This window comes from Phyllostomus discolor, chromosome 1 (genome assembly GCF_004126475.2).
Source record: "Phyllostomus discolor isolate MPI-MPIP mPhyDis1 chromosome 1, mPhyDis1.pri.v3, whole genome shotgun sequence".
Classification (NCBI taxonomy): Eukaryota; Metazoa; Chordata; class Mammalia; order Chiroptera; family Phyllostomidae; genus Phyllostomus; species Phyllostomus discolor.
In genome coordinates, this window is record NC_040903.2 from 107,491,533 (window position 1) to 107,510,844 (window position 19,312).

At 35.7% G+C, this 19,312-nt stretch overlaps 1 protein-coding gene across 22 annotated transcripts in view; it reads left to right on the top strand.

Annotated features, from left to right (window-relative positions):
* The window catches only part of PARD3 (par-3 family cell polarity regulator), a 689,179-nt gene that overhangs the window by 490,942 nt on the left and 178,925 nt on the right, over positions 1-19,312 (top strand). For 21 of the 22 annotated variants that reach the window (XM_036017299.1, XM_036017347.1, XM_036017764.1 and 18 more), the window contains one exon: positions 10,684-10,926. The exons of the other annotated variant lie outside the window; for it this stretch is intronic. In XM_036017299.1, the coding sequence (XP_035873192.1) occupies positions 10,684-10,926 (243 nt within the window). The remainder of the gene's footprint in view (positions 1-10,683; positions 10,927-19,312) is intronic. 22 annotated transcript variants of the gene reach the window in all.

The window sequence follows — 19,312 nt, forward strand, 5'->3', positions numbered from 1 at the left end:
ACTGGGCTTCAAGCCCTAAATGGAATGTGCAATGGCATGATCTGTGCAACTGCAGGTCCACTCAGTTTCCATTATGAAACACAGGGGTGGATTTCGCTGTTGACCAAGTGTCAGAAGTAACATTTTGTCTCTTTAATGTTTTTCCTCCAGTGGCATCTCCACTTATACTTTAATGGTTGGCGTATAACAGTATGGTGCATGGCTTCCCAAGAAAAGTTCAGCAGCAGAAGAGGGTTCCATATGCAAATATGTTTAAGAAATACTTGGTTAAACCAATGTATGCATATTTGTTTGCTCCATTATTTCTCAAAACCCTATTTATGTTAATGTACTTTATGAGTCACCAAAAAGGAGTTGAGAATCAACCTCTGCCTCTTGGTTCAGCCAAGTCCACCCCCCTCACTCAGGCAACTGGTGGTGGAAATCAGTTGATTATTTCAGAGAACCATGGGCAAGTTTAGAGCCAGTGTTGGGACCCGTCTCTACTTTGTTGTATGTGCTAGTGAATCCTAATCCTGTTCCATCTGTCTCTTTCCATTTTCTCTTTCCCATGGGACTCTCATCTGTTTAAAACATATATATATTGTTTTCTAACTCTAAATATGAAGAAAACTTGAAAAAAATCCCATGCAATTAAAACAGAAAAACAAAAAATTTATCTGTAAAGTACTGCTGTTAACATACTGGTCTCTGCCTTTCTAATTTTCTTCTATTAAATAGATTTTCCTACATATACAACATTGAAAAGTTAATATCTATTTTTTCATTTTGACTTATTTTACAACTTTATACAATGTTTTCTGGAACAAGGCTAAATCTGATTATTAACGGATGGGTGGCAGGAAGGGCAGATAGAGGGAAAGAAGGTCTGAAGATGAAACATTAGCTGTGATATCTGGTCAAATTCCCCAACCCAAGTAATATTTATCTTATGTGCTCTCCTTCTTTTAAATGAGATTTGTAATGTTGAGGGGCTTGCATTTTTGTAGTTACCGAGCAAGGGATATCTATGATGATATTATTATCTATATGTACTGTTCCTTTCGGTTGTCTTGTAGTTTAAATTTCATTCTGCCATGAATTTAGGTTTTATTTGATGAATTTTTGTAACACTGATTTTTAGAGACAGGAAGTACTGTGGGGGCAAGATTGAGGAACTTTGTTTCCAGAATTAGGTTTCTGGGTGGCAGTACAAGTTTTGGGATAAAATGTTTTTTCCAGAGAGTTGATTGTATTGATTTAAACATGATTAACAAATTCTAATGCGTAGCAATCTGAAATTTATTTAATTTTTTTGTTAAACTAGTATTAGTGTATTTTATTTTCTGTAGACATTAACAGCATTTTTAAAAATTAAAGTCACTAACAGTCAATTTCTGTTTCTTAGGGCTGTGTATTGAGGCTTCATAAGCTTAGGAGGTTAAAGTATTCTGGATACAATGCAGTAATTTAAATACACCATTGAGTTTTCATCCTGAGGAGTTGGTCACTCACTAGTGATTCTCATGCTTTGTATCTTTTTTGGATATACATCTAAAGACTTACTTCATAATCATAAGTAGTTATTTTCATCTTATTATACCACAGTTAGCCATAAAAGCCACTTACTGTAAGAGCAAAAATCCTAATGAATAGAAATGCTGAAGGACAGAAGTCTTGTTTTGTCTTCATCATGCATCGTCCACCTTAATTAGAGGGAAGGGTGGCGAACACTGTGACAAGGGTCTGGAATTACGATCATTAATTGATGTCAAGCTGAAGAGAGACTGTAAGTATGAGTTTAGTGACAGCAGGAAAGAAATTAACCTTATTGCTCTATTTAGTATATTCCATTATTTTGTGTATTATTTTCTATGCAGGTTCAAGGATATTTTCATTACTATAATGGAAAAGACTTTTTTTTTTAGCAAAATGAAAAGGTATGAATATTTATCTTTCAAATGATAAATTCTTTGCTAAATTTTTTTAAGTCTTAGTAAAAACATTTAAAAGTCTTATTGCTTTTTAATAATTTAAACAATTATTATTGTTTAAATTTCAGGGCTAGGGAAGTAGTTCTTGATGACACTGCCCAGCAACACTGGTCAGTGTAGCTGTCTGTGACCACTCAAACCTCAGGACAGTTCTGTCACTTGCAACTAGGAAGGACTTTCTGAAGTGCTTAAAACAATATATATATTTAATTCTTTTGCTAAGTTTTGGGCTAATCAGTTACTTCCTTTATTGTTGGTGTTTGGCCTGAGACAAATGGGATGAGTGCTACACAACCATCTGACTCTTTAGAAAAAGCGATGACTTTGCATCATGCACGTGATGTGTGGCCTCGGGTTACAGGGCAGGGGAGAAGGTGCCCGGGAGAAGCACTGACCATCTGCAACCACACGGGCTCAACTGCAAGATGCTCAGTATCTTCTTAAAGAGTTTTCCTAAGAAACTGTGCTATTTTTATTAAGTAACCAAAAAGATTTTCTCCCCTGGCCAATTATTTCTTTTCTAAAGTAACTTTTTCCACAAAGAATGAAAACATATAACATGTCAGAAAAACTCTTTGGTTCTGCTACAAAGTGCCTTTTGTCAAATAACAATAAGCAATATATTCGGGTATAAAAGTATATAATAAAGGAAATCATTTGTGTATTTTGCCACTTAAATTCCCCAAACCTACAATGCATTCCTACTTTTTAAAAAATGTAATCTTTATGTATTTTTCCCATTACCATTTACCTGCCTTGTACCCATCCCCCCAGCAATCACCATCCTGTTGTCCATGAGTCCTTTTTCTTTTTTGCTCAATCCCTCCAGCCCCTAACCTCCCCCACCCCCCACTAGCTGTCATGTACTCTCCATCTATGAGTCTGTCTCTGTTTTGCTTGTTAGTTTAGTTTGTTCATTAGATTTCACATATGAGTAAAATCATACAATATTTGTCTTTCTCTGACTGGCCTATTTCACTTAGCATAACGTTCTCCAGGTCCATTCATACTGCCACAAAGGGTAAAACTTTCTTCTTTTTTTTACAGCTGAGTAGTATTCCACCGTGTAAATGTCTCATGTTTGTTTTATCCACTCATCTACTGATGGACACCTGGGCTGCTTCTGTATCTTGGCAATTGTAAATAACAGTTCTATGAACATAAGGGTGCTTGTGTTCTTTCAAATGAGTGTTTTGGGATCCTTCAAATATATTCCCAGGAGTGGGATTGCTGGATCAAAAAGCAGATCCATTTTTAAATTTTTGAGGCATCTCCACACTGCTTTCAACAGTGGCTGTGCCAATCTGCATTCCCACCAACAGTGCAAAAGGGTTCCCCTTTCTCCACATCCTCACTAGCACTTGTTGTTTGTTGATTTATTGATGATGGCCATTCTGACAGGCATGAGATAATATCTCATTGTGATTTTAATTTGCATTTCTCTGATGATTAGTGACGTTGAATGTCTTTTCATATGTCTATTTGCCATCTGTATGTCCTCTTTGGTGAAATGTCTATTCATTTCCTTTGCCCATTTTTTAATTGGGTGGTTTGTTTTTTTGGTGTTGAGTTTTGTAAGTACTTTATAAATTTTGGAGATTAACCCTTTATCAGATATATCAGTTAATATGTTCTCCCACTCTGTGAGTTGTCTTTTTATTTTGTTGATTTGATTTCCTTCACTCCGTAAAAAACTTTTTAGTTTGATGTAGTCCTATTTGTTTATTTTTTCTTTTATGTCTCTTGCCTGGGGAGATATAGCCAATTAAAAATTGCTATAAGCAATATTCCAGATTTTGCTGCCTATGTTTTCTTCTAGGATTTTTATTGTTTTGGGTCTGACATTTAAGTCTTTGATCATTTTGAATTTATTCTTGTGTTTGGTATAAGAAGATGGTCTAGTTTCATTTTTCTACACTTATCTGTCCAATTTTCCCTGCTCCACTTATTGAATTAACTATCTTAAGCCCATTGTATGTGCTTGCTTTAAGGAAAAAATAAAATTGTCTTTATTTGCAGATGACATGATATTATACATAGAGAACCCCAAAAATTCCACCAAGAAGCTATTAGAACTGATCAATGAATTAAGCAAAGTAGCAGGATACAAAATGAATATTCAGAAATCAGTTGCATTTTTATATGCCAGTAATAAACTAACAGAAAGGGAAATTAAGAAAACAATCCCATTCATAGTTGCTTCAAAAAGAATAAAATACCTAGAAATAAACCTAACCAAAGATGTAAGATTCCTGTACTCAGACAATTGTAAGACATTGAGAAAGAAATTGAAAAAGATACAAAGAAATGGAGGCACATACCCTGTTCATGGATAGGAAGAATTAACATCATTAAAATGTGCACATCACTCAAAACAATCCATAGAGTCAACACAATTTCTATCAAGATTCCAATGATGTATTTCACAGGACTCAAGCAAATATTTCAAAAATTTACATGGAACCACAAAAGGCCCCACATAGCAACAGTGATCCTGAGAAAGAACAAAGTTGGAAGAATCACACTACCTAATATCAAACTATGCTATAAGGCCATAGTAATCAAAAAAGCATGGTACTGGCATATAAGCAGACACATAGATCAATGGAACAGAATAGAGAGCCCAGAAATAAACCCACGCCTTTATAGTAAATTAGTTTTCAGCATTTTTAGTTTTTAAAACCTATTTCTCAGTGCAATTTGCACAGCAAGCTTAGTCAGCATGAACTTAGAGAATCAACTTCCAAAGGCCTGGTAGCTCAGGCTAGCCATCAGATTTGATAGCCTGTGCAGCACTCTCTCACCTGTGTAGGCTAGAGGTGTGCTATAGTTTTATTTTAATATTTTCATCAAAAGTGTGAGCCACCAGGGTGGGGAGGAGGAATACAAACAGCTTTTATAACTTTGGGGATAAATTCATTGGTGATGAAAAGGTTAACAATAAAAATATTTCTTTTGTTATTGAAACTTAGAAAAAATCAGTGTTTTTTAGAAGTTACTATAGATGTGACTATAATATTTATTGGGTTCAGTGATTAGTGGCAATTACTAATAATGTTCCAATTTGGGTAAAAGAGCAGTTGAGACCTGGGCTTTATGAATAGTACCTCGTGCCACTGAGCATTTCGTCTGAGCAACTGACTTGGTAGAAATTGACCCCAGTGAACATTTGTTCCTGAGTGATTTGGAACAAAAGCACATTCAAATGCAGAACCCATCAATAGTATAATGACACTGATGTTTAAGAAGTTTAGGGAGATATTAAGGTTCATGCTTTCCTAGAGAAGAGATTATTCATATTTTCTTTTTTGGATGTCTTCCTTTCTTAACAGGACTGCACTTTCCAACGTAAGTTAGCCAGATTGTCTTCACTTTTAATGAAGTGAGTTTCAGGCTCCACAGCGTTCACTCATTTATAAACCAATCTAAGTCCCTCCCTTTGATTTCAGGGAGTTTTCCAGATTCCGAATTTTTGGCTTTATTTCTGTTGTAGTCCTTCATGTTTCTTCAGGTTCCCAAACTTCATGACTTATGTGAATGCCTGGTTACCCTGGATACCTATAGTATTAGGTGATTGTCTGGTATAACCAAATATAGGGTTGAAGAGAGAAGTCATTTTCCTTTCTCTCTATTTTTTCTGGCTGACTACAGAGTCAAAAAGACAGGACAGTGCAAAGAATAAAGTTATGTCTCAACTTACTGTATATGAACTTTTTATGATGGACATATGGTATTTGTGGTAATCAGCTTTTATAATGACATCCTTGACTGTCATCATTGCTCCTAAATAAGTAAGTAGATTATCAATTAAAAAAAAAACTATAAATTCAGCTAAACTTAATATTAGAATTTCAGTTACTATTTCTGTTACAGATATTATGTCTGTGGGACTGATATTTATTAGAATCTAGGGCTCTCCTGATAAAAATTGCTAACTTTCCAACACTTTCTTATGAATTAAGTAAGTCATTGGTTCTCAGCTCAGGAAGTAAGGTCCCTCTAAGGAGGTTTTGGGGATATGTGATCACTGCTGGTTGCCCTCAAGGCTACGGGACACTGCTTGATGGTAGGTGGCTGGAACCAGTTGAGCAGGGAGTCCAGCACAACAACAAATTGACTTTTCTCAAATGTTACCAGACCCCTGTGGAGATACTCAGAGCTAAATGAATTTAATTACTTGTGTTTTATACCTGGGAAATTAGAAAAATTTGACCTAGTGGATCCAAAATTTGAAAAAACAAGACTAGCACAATACTGATAAAAGAAACCAAGAGAGAAAAATGCAAGTTTTGCTTGCAATCCTATGTGACAATTTTCTGCCATTTAAAAAATACACACAAGCTTTTTATTTTATAATTATTTGGGTTTATAGGAAGTTGCAAAGATGGCACAGAGAGGCTGTGTGTACGCTTCATTCAGCTTCCCCCAACACTCACAACTCACACAGTGTCATAATCAGGAAGTTGACATAGACACCATGTGTCATCTGATCACATGTGTAAAGTTGCATACCCAGCATTGCAATCAAGAAACAGAACTGTCCCAGCACAAGTCCTCCCTTGGGCTGCTCTGTGTAGCCACACCCACCCCTCTGCTCCCCACCATGGCTAACCCCCAGCAACCACCTTTCTTCTCGCCACATCTGTGCTTTTATTTTGAGGATGTTATATAAACAACATCACATAGTATGCGACCTTTTGAGATTGACTTTTTTTTTTCCACGTAGCATAATGACTCTGAGATTGATTCAGGTTGCTTCATCTGTCAGTAATCTGTTCATTTATATTGCTGTTATTCTATGGCATGGATGGGTTTGTTAACCATTCACCTTTTGTAGAACGTTTTGGTTATTTCCAATATTTGAATATTAGAAGTAAAGTATGAATAATTGTGTACAGGTTTTTGTGTGAATTTTAGCTTTCTTTGGGATAAATGTCCAGGAGTGCAATTGCTGAGTGGTATGATAATTGTTCGTCTAGTTTTGTAAGAAACTGCCAGGCTGTTTTCCCGGGCGGCTATGCCATTTTACATTCCAACAGCAGTGTGTGAGAGATTCACCTCCCTGAATTCTTGTCAGCATTTGATATTATCCTTTTTTTATTTAAGCTGGTCTAATAGCTTGTTGTGGTCTTAATTTGCATTCCCCATATGGCTGGTGACATAGAACATGTCTTCATGTGCTCATTTGTTGCCTGAATATTTTTTTGAGAGAAATATTGCTTTATGTCTTTTAGCCCTTCTAATTGAATTGTTTTCCCATTGTTCAGTTTTGAGTGTTCTTTATACAAGCAGGGACCCCCCCAAAATGAATTTATTTATAAAAAATTGTGTATTTATTCTTACATGTTTAAACTTCAGTCACCTTCAAAGTAGTCTCCATTTGAGGCAGTACACCTATTGACATGTTTTTTCCACTGCTCAAAACAGGGTTGAACTCGTCGATTTTGATGCCTTTTTGTGCTTCTGCCTTTTTTTGTTTCACCTCTTCCACATCAGCAAAATCGACTTTCCCTTTGAGGACTTTTTTTATCCAGGGAAATAAAAAATGTCCCTCAGGGTGAGATGTGGCGAATAGGGAGGTTGGGGCATGGAGGTCATGCTGGTTTGGGTCAAAAGCTGCTGAACACAATGTGGTGTGGGCGTGTGCACCTCCAAATCACCCATCACGAAATAGTCAAGTGCATTGAAAGAGTCTTCAAAAATTTCACTGAAGCCAACACAGTCTCTCACAATTCCACCAGCTGGATTCCTAAAACACTCACGTAGCAGAGGAGGCCTATATTACAAGCAGCCTGCCCTCTGGAAAATAATTCCATTTTTTTTGGTGGGGGGGTTCCCTTGTATATACTGGACATAAGTCTTTTGTCAAATATGTGATTTACATTTTTCTCCAGGTGTGTACTTGTCTTTTCTTTCTCTTAATAAAGTCTTTCACAGAGGAAGTGCCTTTAATTTTTATGATGTTCTATTTATCTGCTTTTTATTTTGTGACTATGCTTTTAGTATCGTTTCTAAGAATTCTTCACTAAGCACAAGGTCTTTTATGATTTCTTCCAAAGTTTTATAGGTTTACATTTTACATTTACATCTTGATCTATTTTGAGTTAATTTCTGTACAATTTAGGGTATGTAGGTTTTTTGGGATTTTTTTTTTGTTGTTTGTTTGTTTTCCTGTAGACATCTAATTGCTCCAGCACTGTTTGTTGAAAAAGCTGTTTTATTCTATTGCATTGCTCTTGCACAATTATGAGAAATCAGTTGGTCATATTTGCTGGCTGTTTCTGGGTTCTTTATTCTGTTTCATTGACCCTCCACAGTGTTGATTAATTTCTATAGCTGTGTTATAAGTCTTGCAGTCAGGTGTGTGATTCCTCCCACTTTATTTTCACAGTTCTTTTTCACAATTGTTTAGCTACCCTATCCTTTGCTTTTCATATAAATTTAAAAATAGTCTTGTCTATATTTACAAGAAGCTTTCTGGGGTTTTTATAGGAATTACATTAAACCTGTGTATCAGCCTCGGGAGAATTGGCTTTGTTACTGTGTCGAGTATCTCATCCATGGTCACAGTGTGGCACTCTCTTCTACAGGTCTTCTTTGATTTCCTTCATCAGCATCGTGTGGTCTTCAGTATACAAGTCATGTACATGTTTCATTAGATTTACATCTGTATATTTTTATATACATCTACAAACCAGCCTTTGTTTATATTATATATTTATGTTTCATTGTTAGTGATTATAAATGCAGTGTATTTTTATTTCAGCTTTCATATTCACTGCCAGCTTATAGAAATTGAATGGATTTTTAGACATTGATGTTGTGTCCTGTTACTTTGTTGAACTTGCTTTTTAGTTCTAGGAGATATTTGTAGATTCCTTGGGATTTTCTGTGGAGATAATCATATCACCTTAAAATAAGAATGGTTTTATTTCTTCCTTTTTAATCTGTATGCCATTTATTTCCTTTTCTAGCTTATTGTCTGGAATATCGCTACTTTGAATTAAAGTGGTAGGAACACACACCCTTATCTTTTTCCTAATCCTAACAGAAAACATTCCATCTTTCTTCAATATGTACGATGTTACCAGTAAGTTTTTTTTTTATAGATGCTCCTCATCAAGTTTAGGCAGTTAGTTTTCTCTATTACTAGTTTTTTTAAAGAGTTTCTGTCATAATGAATGTTGAATTTCATCAGATGTGTTTTCTGCATCAGTTGATAGAGCAATGTGGTTTTTTCCCAGACTGTTAATGTGGTAGATGATCTTGACTGACTCTTGAGTGCTGAGCCAGCTTTGCATTCCTGCATAAATATCATTTGGTCATGGTGTATAATTCTTTTTATACGTTGCTAAATTCTATTTGTTAATTTTTTGTTAGTGATTTTTATACCACTGACATATTCATGAGGGATATCACCCTGTAATTTTCTTTTTTGTATTTGCTTTATCTCATTTTTATATCTTTTCCGTATTCTTTTGAATAGATATTTAGTGTCATTTATGCAAACAAGGATCTATTTTACATATGAAAGAAGTAAATAAATTTGCAGTAAGATATTTAACTCAGTCTAAAATATTTCTTTGTTAAATAAGATTTCACTTTTAAATAAACATTTATATTTGTAAGTATTTTCCCCATCAAACATCAGAAATATTTTTGCATCAAACATTATCTAAAATCATCAAAATTCTATTTTTAGATAAGTTAGATTGACTTAAATAAAATCAATATATTATTAGTTGCAGAGAACTTTGTACCAAGTAGCTAAATAAAATCTTAGTGAATATTTAAATACACCTTAAATGAATGTCACTTTTTTGTTATAACACAGGCAAGTTTTATTTCAGAACTTGATTGTATATGTGCCTACTTATCCCTAATTTCAGGATTTGCCAGTTCCTTGTACATCACATAAAATCAAAGTCGATGTCATTAAACTGGTATCTTCTTCTATTGTTAATAAAGAATTATGATGTGGATTCATATTTAAGCCTGATAGTATGTCAAATGCATGTGGTATATTTGTAATGAGTAACATGTTATCTACCCATGTGTAAATGTATACATTTACAATGGAATGCATACAATGGTATGTGTGTAACTGGGGGTAACTTTTAAAAACATTACTTCTTGTCTTAAAAAAGTTCACAAGGACCTGGCTGGTGTAGCTCAGTGGATTGAGCGCGGGCTGGGAACCAAAGTGTCCCAGGTTCGATTCCCAGCCAGGGTACATGTCTGGGTTGCAGGCTATAACCCCCAGCAACCACACATTGATGTATCTCTCCCTCTCTCTCTCTCTCTCTCTCTCTCTCTCTCTCTCTCTCTCTTCCCTCTCTAAAAATAAATAAATAAAATATTTTAAAAAAAGAATAAAACAAATCTATATTTAAAAAAATAGTTCACAAGGAAAACCCAATTAAATGCCTTGTGAATTTTTAAATCTACTGAATATGTGACAATTTAAATTAAGACACAAACCATGACTATATAACATTGACATAAACAAATGCTATCTGAAATTATTATTTTTGAGCATCTATGACATTACCTTGTTAGTCTAAAATGAATATAACATCCATTTATGCCATCAATTTCTTACAGCTAAATGAAAAAGATGTATTTTACAATATATTTGGATGAATGTTTCTAAATGAGTTCTTAGAGAAGACATAGCTTCTCTTATTTCAACGTTGTTCCAATTTTACAGGATTCAAGCCAAAACTCGAGAGTTTCGAGAGCGACAAGCTCGAGAACGTGACTATGCAGAAATTCAAGATTTTCATCGGACATTTGGCTGTGATGATGAGTTGACATATGGGGGAATTTCTTCTTATGAGGGTTCCATGCCTCTCAATGCCAGACCCCAGAGCCCAAGAGAAGGACATATGATGGATGCTTTGTATGCCCAAGTAAAGAAGTCGAGGAATTCCAAACCTTCACCTGTAGACAGGTAGGCTCCAGGAGCAATCAGATTATTGCTTCCAAATTAACTTGATATAGTTTTTGATATGGGAATAGATTGTTCTTCAGTCCTTAAAACAGGACTGGCTTTTATTAATGACCTTTAAAAAGCCTTTGTATCTAAAATATTGGGTTTACACAAATCAAAGCTTAGTGAAAGGAGCAGCAGAGGATTTGATAGCTTTTCTAATGATTCAACCATATTTCATCTTGCTCTGAATGTGGCTTTAGACCAGAAAACTAACCTTTAGCTTATAACCAAAATAGAAAGCAAACTTGAAATTATGCCTCTTCTACTTAAGCTGGATTTCCTTTTATTATTAGGAGAGGCTCTCGTGGTATTTAAATAGATGGGGACTGATGTGATTTGTTCTGATTGTGATTTATTTAGAAGGGCTTTTTTTTGTGACATGATTTTATATGATGAAAGAATTAGTGAATGAGATGTATACTATAGCCAGTTTTCAACTTGCTTTTTAACAGCCACAGACACAGGTCTGATTAAGTATCAATGTAGCACAAAATAGTGCAATGTTAATTCTATGTTAATGGCTACATATTGATTTCAAATTTTAACTGAAACAGTTCAAGCACAGATCTTTTTCCACCCCTTCATTTATATATTTAAACATCCTCATTTATATATTCAAATACCATATAAAGTTTAGTTCACAAAAATTGACTCATTTCCTTTTATTTGAAACATATGCTCATACGCATAAACATGTTATTGTCATAAACAGTATGCTAATCCTTTCACATCTTATAATGGTTTTTGTCATCATTGCTCTAAAAGGAATCTGGGCTTTGAACAGGTTTCACTTGGAACTAGCAGTTCTAGAACTTTAGCATGCACCAGAATCACCTGAAGGACTTCTTTAATGACAAATTGATTAACCCTACCCCAGATTTTGATGCAGTAGGTCTGGAGTGGAGCCTGAGAATTTCATTTCTAATAAGTTTCCATGTCTGATGCTGGCACATCTGGTCTACAATACCCATGCAAGGCCCTAGGTGTCCTGGAATTATATCTTGTAGGGTACCTATATGTTGTTTGGCTGCTACATTTTGCAAGCAGCCTGTTTTTGTTGTTATTGCCAGCTACTTTTAATAGAGGTTTGCAAAGGCAACAAGTGACTCTCACTCAAACCCAAGAGGAAGTATTTTAAAGACTAGCAGAAGGAGAAGCAGATCTTAAGGTAAAACTCTGATCAGATATTTGTTCTGTTGTTTCCTTTTTCTTTAGGTTTTGTTGAGTTTTAGGTTTTCTTTATTGTTTTGTGAAAATCTCTTTGATGTTGACTGTAATGAGTGCTTAATGTACTTTAATGTAGGGGTCTTATGGTTTATTTAAACTCCTTTTGTGTGATCACCTAGAAGGTTCAGAGTACTTATGAACTAACACAGATGTGTCAGGATTCCAAGACTAAGGTTATTATTAGTGACATTAAAAAACTTCTTACTGGGCTTTTGCTCTTTGTAAAGGTCAAATAGCATTTGAAGGCCAAAAATGTCCATTGAAAGTTGTTTTCTTGAGAGAAAGTTCAGCAGAAGCCCTGGGGACTTTTGGGGAAAAAAAAACTACAAGAAAATTAGTTAATGTGTTATTGATCATTAATAAAAGCATTAATTGTTTTTAGCACCTTCCACATCTCATTCAAGTCTAAAATACAGTGGATATGCTTGTAGTAGTTGTTCGCAAAGCTCAGAAGTTCCACCTAATGTGAGAGATGGTAGTCAAGAGGCATCTTTCCAGCTCCTCAGGGCCAGAAATAATTGCTTTAAACCACAGTTTAAATCCTGGTGCCCTACAGGAATCTACATCTCTCCTGAAGATTTGTGCACATTTTCAAAAAGGCCTGCCTGCTTAGGGCCCGTCTACTACTGGGCTCTGCATCCTACCTGCTTCCCTGCTCTGCACCATGCTGACCTTACCTTGACACTCAGCCTCCTCTCTCATTTCCATCAAAAATCCACTCAGCAAAACATTCTAGAGGAGACTTAAGTCCTGGGAACGAGTGACAATGAGCAGTGAACAGCTCAAAATCACATCGTGTATATCGATGTGTTCAGAAGCCCCCTCAGGTACAGCCTAGAATGCTATCTGCCAGGGATTGTACAGTTCTGTGCATTTGAGCCTCCAAAGTGTGTTTGGACTAGAGCGTTTCTAAAATACTTCCAACTCACAGGAGAGAAATTTTAAAAAAAGAAAGGATGAGAGAAATGTACACTTACTTTTTTTGTTGTTGGTTTTTTTTTTTTTTTTTTTTCGGAGAGTAAGATGCCCATTAAACAGTAGGCATATTAAATCAAAATGTTGGGACTTATAATTCCTGTAAAGTACTTCTTCACCAACTAGTAATTAAATATGATTTTGGGTTAGAAATAACAGTTTCACCTCTTGTCTTTTTCTGTCAGAAAATTAGAAAAATGTTTCTCAGACTTGAGTAGCATAGAGACTCTTTTAGAAGGAAAGACAGTGTCTTGATACTGCAGTAATAATTTAATAGAATTAAATTACTTTGATTATAATGTTACTTAAGTGTAAAAAAATAAAATAGGACTAAATTCCTGTTTACAGCCATTATACAACCATAAAACCAAACATCTTTACAAATTAAACACAAGCAAATAGCAAAACCATTACATTCAAATGAACAACATTAATTTAATGTGGCCAATAATTTTTTTTCACTTAAACTCTTGCACAAATCATGAACGTGCAAGATTGGATGCTGCGTGGCAAGTTCCTTTGAGTTTGTTTGCCTCTGGGGCTGACTCAGTGCACCCTCCACTTTCTCAGTCAGCTCTCTGCAGTTTTTGTGGGTCTGTAGGCAGTGGTCTTTGGCCTGTATATGCCTCATCGATTTATTGTTTATGCAGCAAGTCCAGCTTGCTTCTGTTATCATTAATTGACATGGAAGTTAACAGACAGTGAAAGTAGCATTTCTTTGTACCTTCATATTTGTAAACCTAAGCTCAGACAGTGAAATAACCTTCTGTGATGACTTATAATATGCTTCTTTTAACTCTTTAAAAAATAATCATTCATAAAGTTCATGAGAAATGTTCAGGAGGAATATAAGCAAAATTAAAAGAATAAATAAACAATTTCAAATGTTAAAAAAAATCATTCAAATGAAAAACATAAAACTTGAAACTCCTCAGAGAGTTGGCTTATGTGAAGAATATACCCAATAAAGAAATTCCTATCATTTAACTTTTACCAAAATTTGCATTTGGTGTCAAATGAACTTTACTATTGAAACTTTTTTTATTTCATGGGAGTATAGGCAGTCAGTTGATGATCTGAAGCATAAACTGCATTTGTTTTGGGATTTCCCTTGTTCAGTGACAAAGCAGTATTCTGAATTTTATCAATTAATCATTTTGATGGATCTTATTGTCAGAAATGTGAGTCTGGTAGCCCCATGTGGAAATAGCCTGGCATAATTTAATAAATGCTGTGAATTTCGTGTTGAAATAAGGTACTTTTCTCAATTTTTATGTATTATAAAATGCTTTTTGTAGGAAAGCTTTATACTATGTCTAGAAATATTTCCATGCCTGTTTAATCTCATTGACTCATAAACTATTATCTGACTCTATGCTTCGGTCATAGTGTCATTGTTACTAGTATTTATTAATGCCCTTGGTAACATTTTGATTTTTCCAATAAAAGCTGACCCTACTTTTCTGTCGTATATGAAAAACAAGGCTTAAAGTTACAGATATGTTGGTGTACTTATTTTTTATCTGCATGTTAGTAGAAATCTCAGATGTAGTTATTGTAAATGATTTATAATTCTTCATTCCTTTGGCAAGAGCACATTTCCTGTTTACTTGTTGGTTTTCAGCTAGCAAAAATACTTCTGTGTCTGCGGCAGTGCTCCCTGTGTTCCTATCTCCTTCTGCACCATGGAAGACACTTGTAGTTGCCTACCTAATACCTATTCTCTCTTCTTCCTTACTTAGTAGAATCCTAATTTTGTTCAGGCTGGTAATGTGTCCCACTAAAAACTTCAATATCCCATGATCCCCTGTAGTAAGAGGTAGCCATGTGACATTGTTCTGACTAATGAGTAAGAAGTGGGTCTATGATGGGACTTCTGGAAAAGCTAGTGTTTTCCTGCTTAAAGTGGATTGGCTCAGCTTTTTCCCTTTGCCATTAATCCTTCTCCCTCCTTGAGACTTTGATGGGTGCTCCAAGGTGGGGTTCATCTAACAACCCTGAGGATGAAGACCACGTGGAGGGACAGGAAAACAGCCAGTCCCTTGAGCAGCTGTCCCAGTCCTAGCCTGCCCACCCTCTGGTCCTCATTATCTATGGAACTGAGCCCTCTGTCTCATGGAGCCAGCACCATTCTGAGTGCAGTGAATCAGGCACACAGACCCAAAGAGTGTCATCATTTTTAGATCAAAAATCATCATCTACATATTGGAGAAGTATCCCCTGTTCAAATCATTTCAACAGTATTGTGTAAATTAAGTAATGGACAGAATTCTCCATTCTCACTCAATTAGCTCTCTTGCTTTTGTTTTCTTTAGCTTCTACTTAAAGAAGTATTACCAATCAAATGTTTGCTAGCATTGAGCCTTAACTCTGATATACTACTATCGCAGGCAACTCCTCCTGCTAGCTGCACTTCTGCTCTAAAGTAGGAGAAAGTTGAGTGGGATGTACGTGAGCATCAACTATGGAACCACGCTGCCTGCACCACCAGCTGTGGTGAACTTTATGCTCTATTTTCCTGATCTGCAAAATGGGGAAGATATTGGTGCTGACCTCCTGAGCTTAAGGAGGACTGAGTCTGTTAGCATGGGACCTTGCTCGCAGACAGCACTAGCGAAGTGTTTGGTGTAGCTGTTGTCAGTTAGGGAATGGGCATTTGCTCTCGGGAAAGCACAACACCCTCACCTGTATGTAGAAACAGCAAGGAATAAAATAGAAATGAATAAAAGTAGGTTTTATCCTTTATACTTAACATGCATACAAAAGTTTGGAGGTGTAATTCTGCTGATTCAGTATTAAATAGTTTTGTTTCTAATTATTCTCCACAAATGATACCACACCCTGAATAGTTTCTCTTTAAATTAGGACTTACTGAGCTCAGTAGGACACTTTCCGCATTGCCTCTACAGTATAAGTACTTGGAATAAAAGTGCTACAAATGGCTTATCTGAGAGTGAATAGGGGGATAATGGTGTAAAATCATGATCTCAGTTTCCTTCTGTACTTTGACAATTTGAAAGATGCCATTTTGTACTTTCATGGGATTCTTTGAAGTTCTTCGTGTTCTACTGGCATGAAATTCTTGCTGATTCTAAGCTTGTAATGCTCCATGGAGAAGTGGAGGCTTGAACTTCTCAAACCTTGTCTAAAATGTTGACATTTCTTTTCATATTGTTATCCCCAGGCAGGGCAGGCAGGTAGGAATCTTAATTTTTTTTAAAGATAAATATATTGCAGTGACATTGGTTAATAATATTATACGAATTTTAGGCATACAACTTTAAAATACAGTATCTGTGTACTCCATTGTGTCTCCCACAACTTAAAGTCTAGTCTTCTGTCACCATGTATTTGACCCCTTTTCCCTCTTCGTCCATCCCCTGTGCTCTGGTAACCACCACACTGTTGTCTGTGAGACTTCACTTTGTTTGTTTGTTCATTTTTTACTTTTTTGTTTTATATCCCTCACATGAGTGAAATCCTACAGTTCTGGTTCTTTCTGTCTGACTTATTTCTCTTAGCACAATACTCTGAAAATCCATTCATGTTGCCACAAATGACAATATCTTCTCTTTTTTGGCTGAGCAATATTCCATTGTATATATGGCCCACATCATTATTCAATTATCCATTGAAGGATATTTAGGTTGTAAAAGTGTTACTATTTGCAGATGACATGATTCTATATATAGAAAACCCTAAAGATTCTACCAAAAGACCATTATAAACAATAAACAAATATAGTAAAGTTTCAGGGTACAAAATCAATACATAAAAATCCATTGGATTTCTGTATACTAATAATGAAATATCAGAAAAAAGAAATGGAGAAAATGATTCCATTTACAATTGCAACAAAAAGGATAAAATACCTAGGAGACTTAACAAAGGAAGTGAACGGCCTATATACTGAAAATTATGACATTGTTGAGAGAAATTAAGAAGACACAAAGATATGGAAAGATATTCCATGCTCCTGGATTTGAAGAAAAAACACAATTAAAATGACCATTTTACTTAAAGTAACATACAGATTTAATGCAATCCCTGTCAAAATCTCAATGGCATTTTTTCACAGAAACAGAACAAAAAAAAAAATCCTCAAGTTTGTATGGAACCACAGAAGACCCTGAAAAGCCAAAGCAATTCTGAGGAAAAAGAACAAAGCTAGAAGTACCATACTCTCTGACTTCAAACTATACTACAAAGCCACAATAACCAAAACAGTATGGTTTTGGCAAGAATCAGGGTCTTAAGAATTGTCACAGACTGTGTTCCAAACAGTGATTTTTAAAATTTTAGCATGTGTACAGAGGGCCTGGAGTGCTTCTCATAGATGCAATTTTTGTTCACCTCCCCTCAGAAGAAGTATTCTGATTCAGTAGATCTGGTTGGTGACTAAGAACTCACATTTTCAACAAGCATCTCAGCTGACTTTTGCAAGCAGTCCATATACCGTTTGAAAGGCACTGGTCTTGGGCTAATGAAAAAGCAAATTAGAACTCCAATATAAGTTAGTTTATTAAGATCTCTTAATAGTGAAGCCTGCATGCATGATATTTGTAAACTTTATTCAGTGTTTCTTGACACCAAAAATTTTCTTTTCACGTAGGTTATTCAATTTCAACTTAAAAGTTTAGTATGCTTTGAATTCTAACAAAGAAATGATGAAATAAATGCTGGTCAATAATTTTTTTCTACTCAAGGACACCATACAATTCATATTTTGATACTCAGTTACCAGAATCTGTAGTTAAAAACTCCACAGAAAGACAGCTCTAAAGACATTTGCTGACTGTCACCATGCAATCATTTGCCACCAAGAGCTCATTGTCCTCAAATATAATTGAAATAAAATAGGTAGTGTGCTGCTATAAATCTAAATAGCAGGAAAATAGTAGGCTAGACTCCCCTGCTTGTTGAGGACACCTTAATGGAAATGTAAATACTGTAATCATATGCTTTTTGCATGCATGTTACCAGTAAAGAGAAAAATGGCAATTTTAAAAGAAAAGACCTTTGTGAACTTGTTTTTCCACCATTAAAACTGGAATCCAGTTATGTCAAAAGGAAGTCTGGCAAACACAGAACAAAACTAATTTTCTTAGATCCAGGCAGTTATTAAATGTGTGCTGTTTTAGAAATGGTGGGTCATACAACAAAGTTGTATTTGCTCTTTAAAAAAATCCAATACAACTTAATTTACTTTCATTTACCTGGTATTATTTACCTCCACTCTTTTTGAAATGTGAGAAAGTAATCCTTAAATGTAGTGAATCTCATTGTTACATGAGTTTTGTAAGTTGGTGCTGCTGCCATTGCTAATGAACTGAAGGTGGCCCATCTCCAGGTCCTTAGCTTTTCATTTCTTAACTTGGTCAGCTCCATTCACGTCAGCAAATGTTTCAGACTTTGTTGTTCTCTTCAGCATACCTTGCATCTTCACACCTACCACCCACCTACATCTGCACCTGGACTACACTGCTCCGTCCTTGCTGAGGCTCTCCTTTCCTTGTTCCAGGCAAGCTCTGTAAACACTCTGCCAAAAGCCAGCCCTACCCGGCAAGGAGCCTGCTCATCAGTCTCTTGTTTTAGTCCTTTCTTCAGCTGGTGCCTCTCTTCTGGCAATTCCACAGAGCTGGTAAACCTGCTCATGTCTTTATCAACTGTTTAAAAAACAAAACCCTTTTTTACCCTCTAGCGATTTTTCTCGAATTTTCCCTTCCAATTTTTTCTCGTCACTTATAATCCAGACTTCCTGAAGTATTGATCTATATTCAATATTGACAGCTGTCTGTATCTTCTTTCCCACATCTTGTTTACTCCAATTGTGGGCAGAATAATAGTTCCCCAAATATGCCCACACCCTAGTCCCTGGAACCTGTGAATTGCTTCACACAGCAAAAAGGGTATTGTGGATTTGATTAAGTTGAGGATCTTAACATGAGAATTTCCTAGAACATCCAGATGGGCCCAATGGAGTCTTTGTAAGTGAATAAAGGGCAGAAAGTCAAAGTCAGAGAAATCTGAAGACGCTGGGCTACTAACTTGAGACAAGGAATGCAAGTATGTTCTAGAGGCTTGAAAAGGCAAGGCTTCCCTAGAGCCTCCAGAAGGAACGCAGACCCACCAACATCTTGAT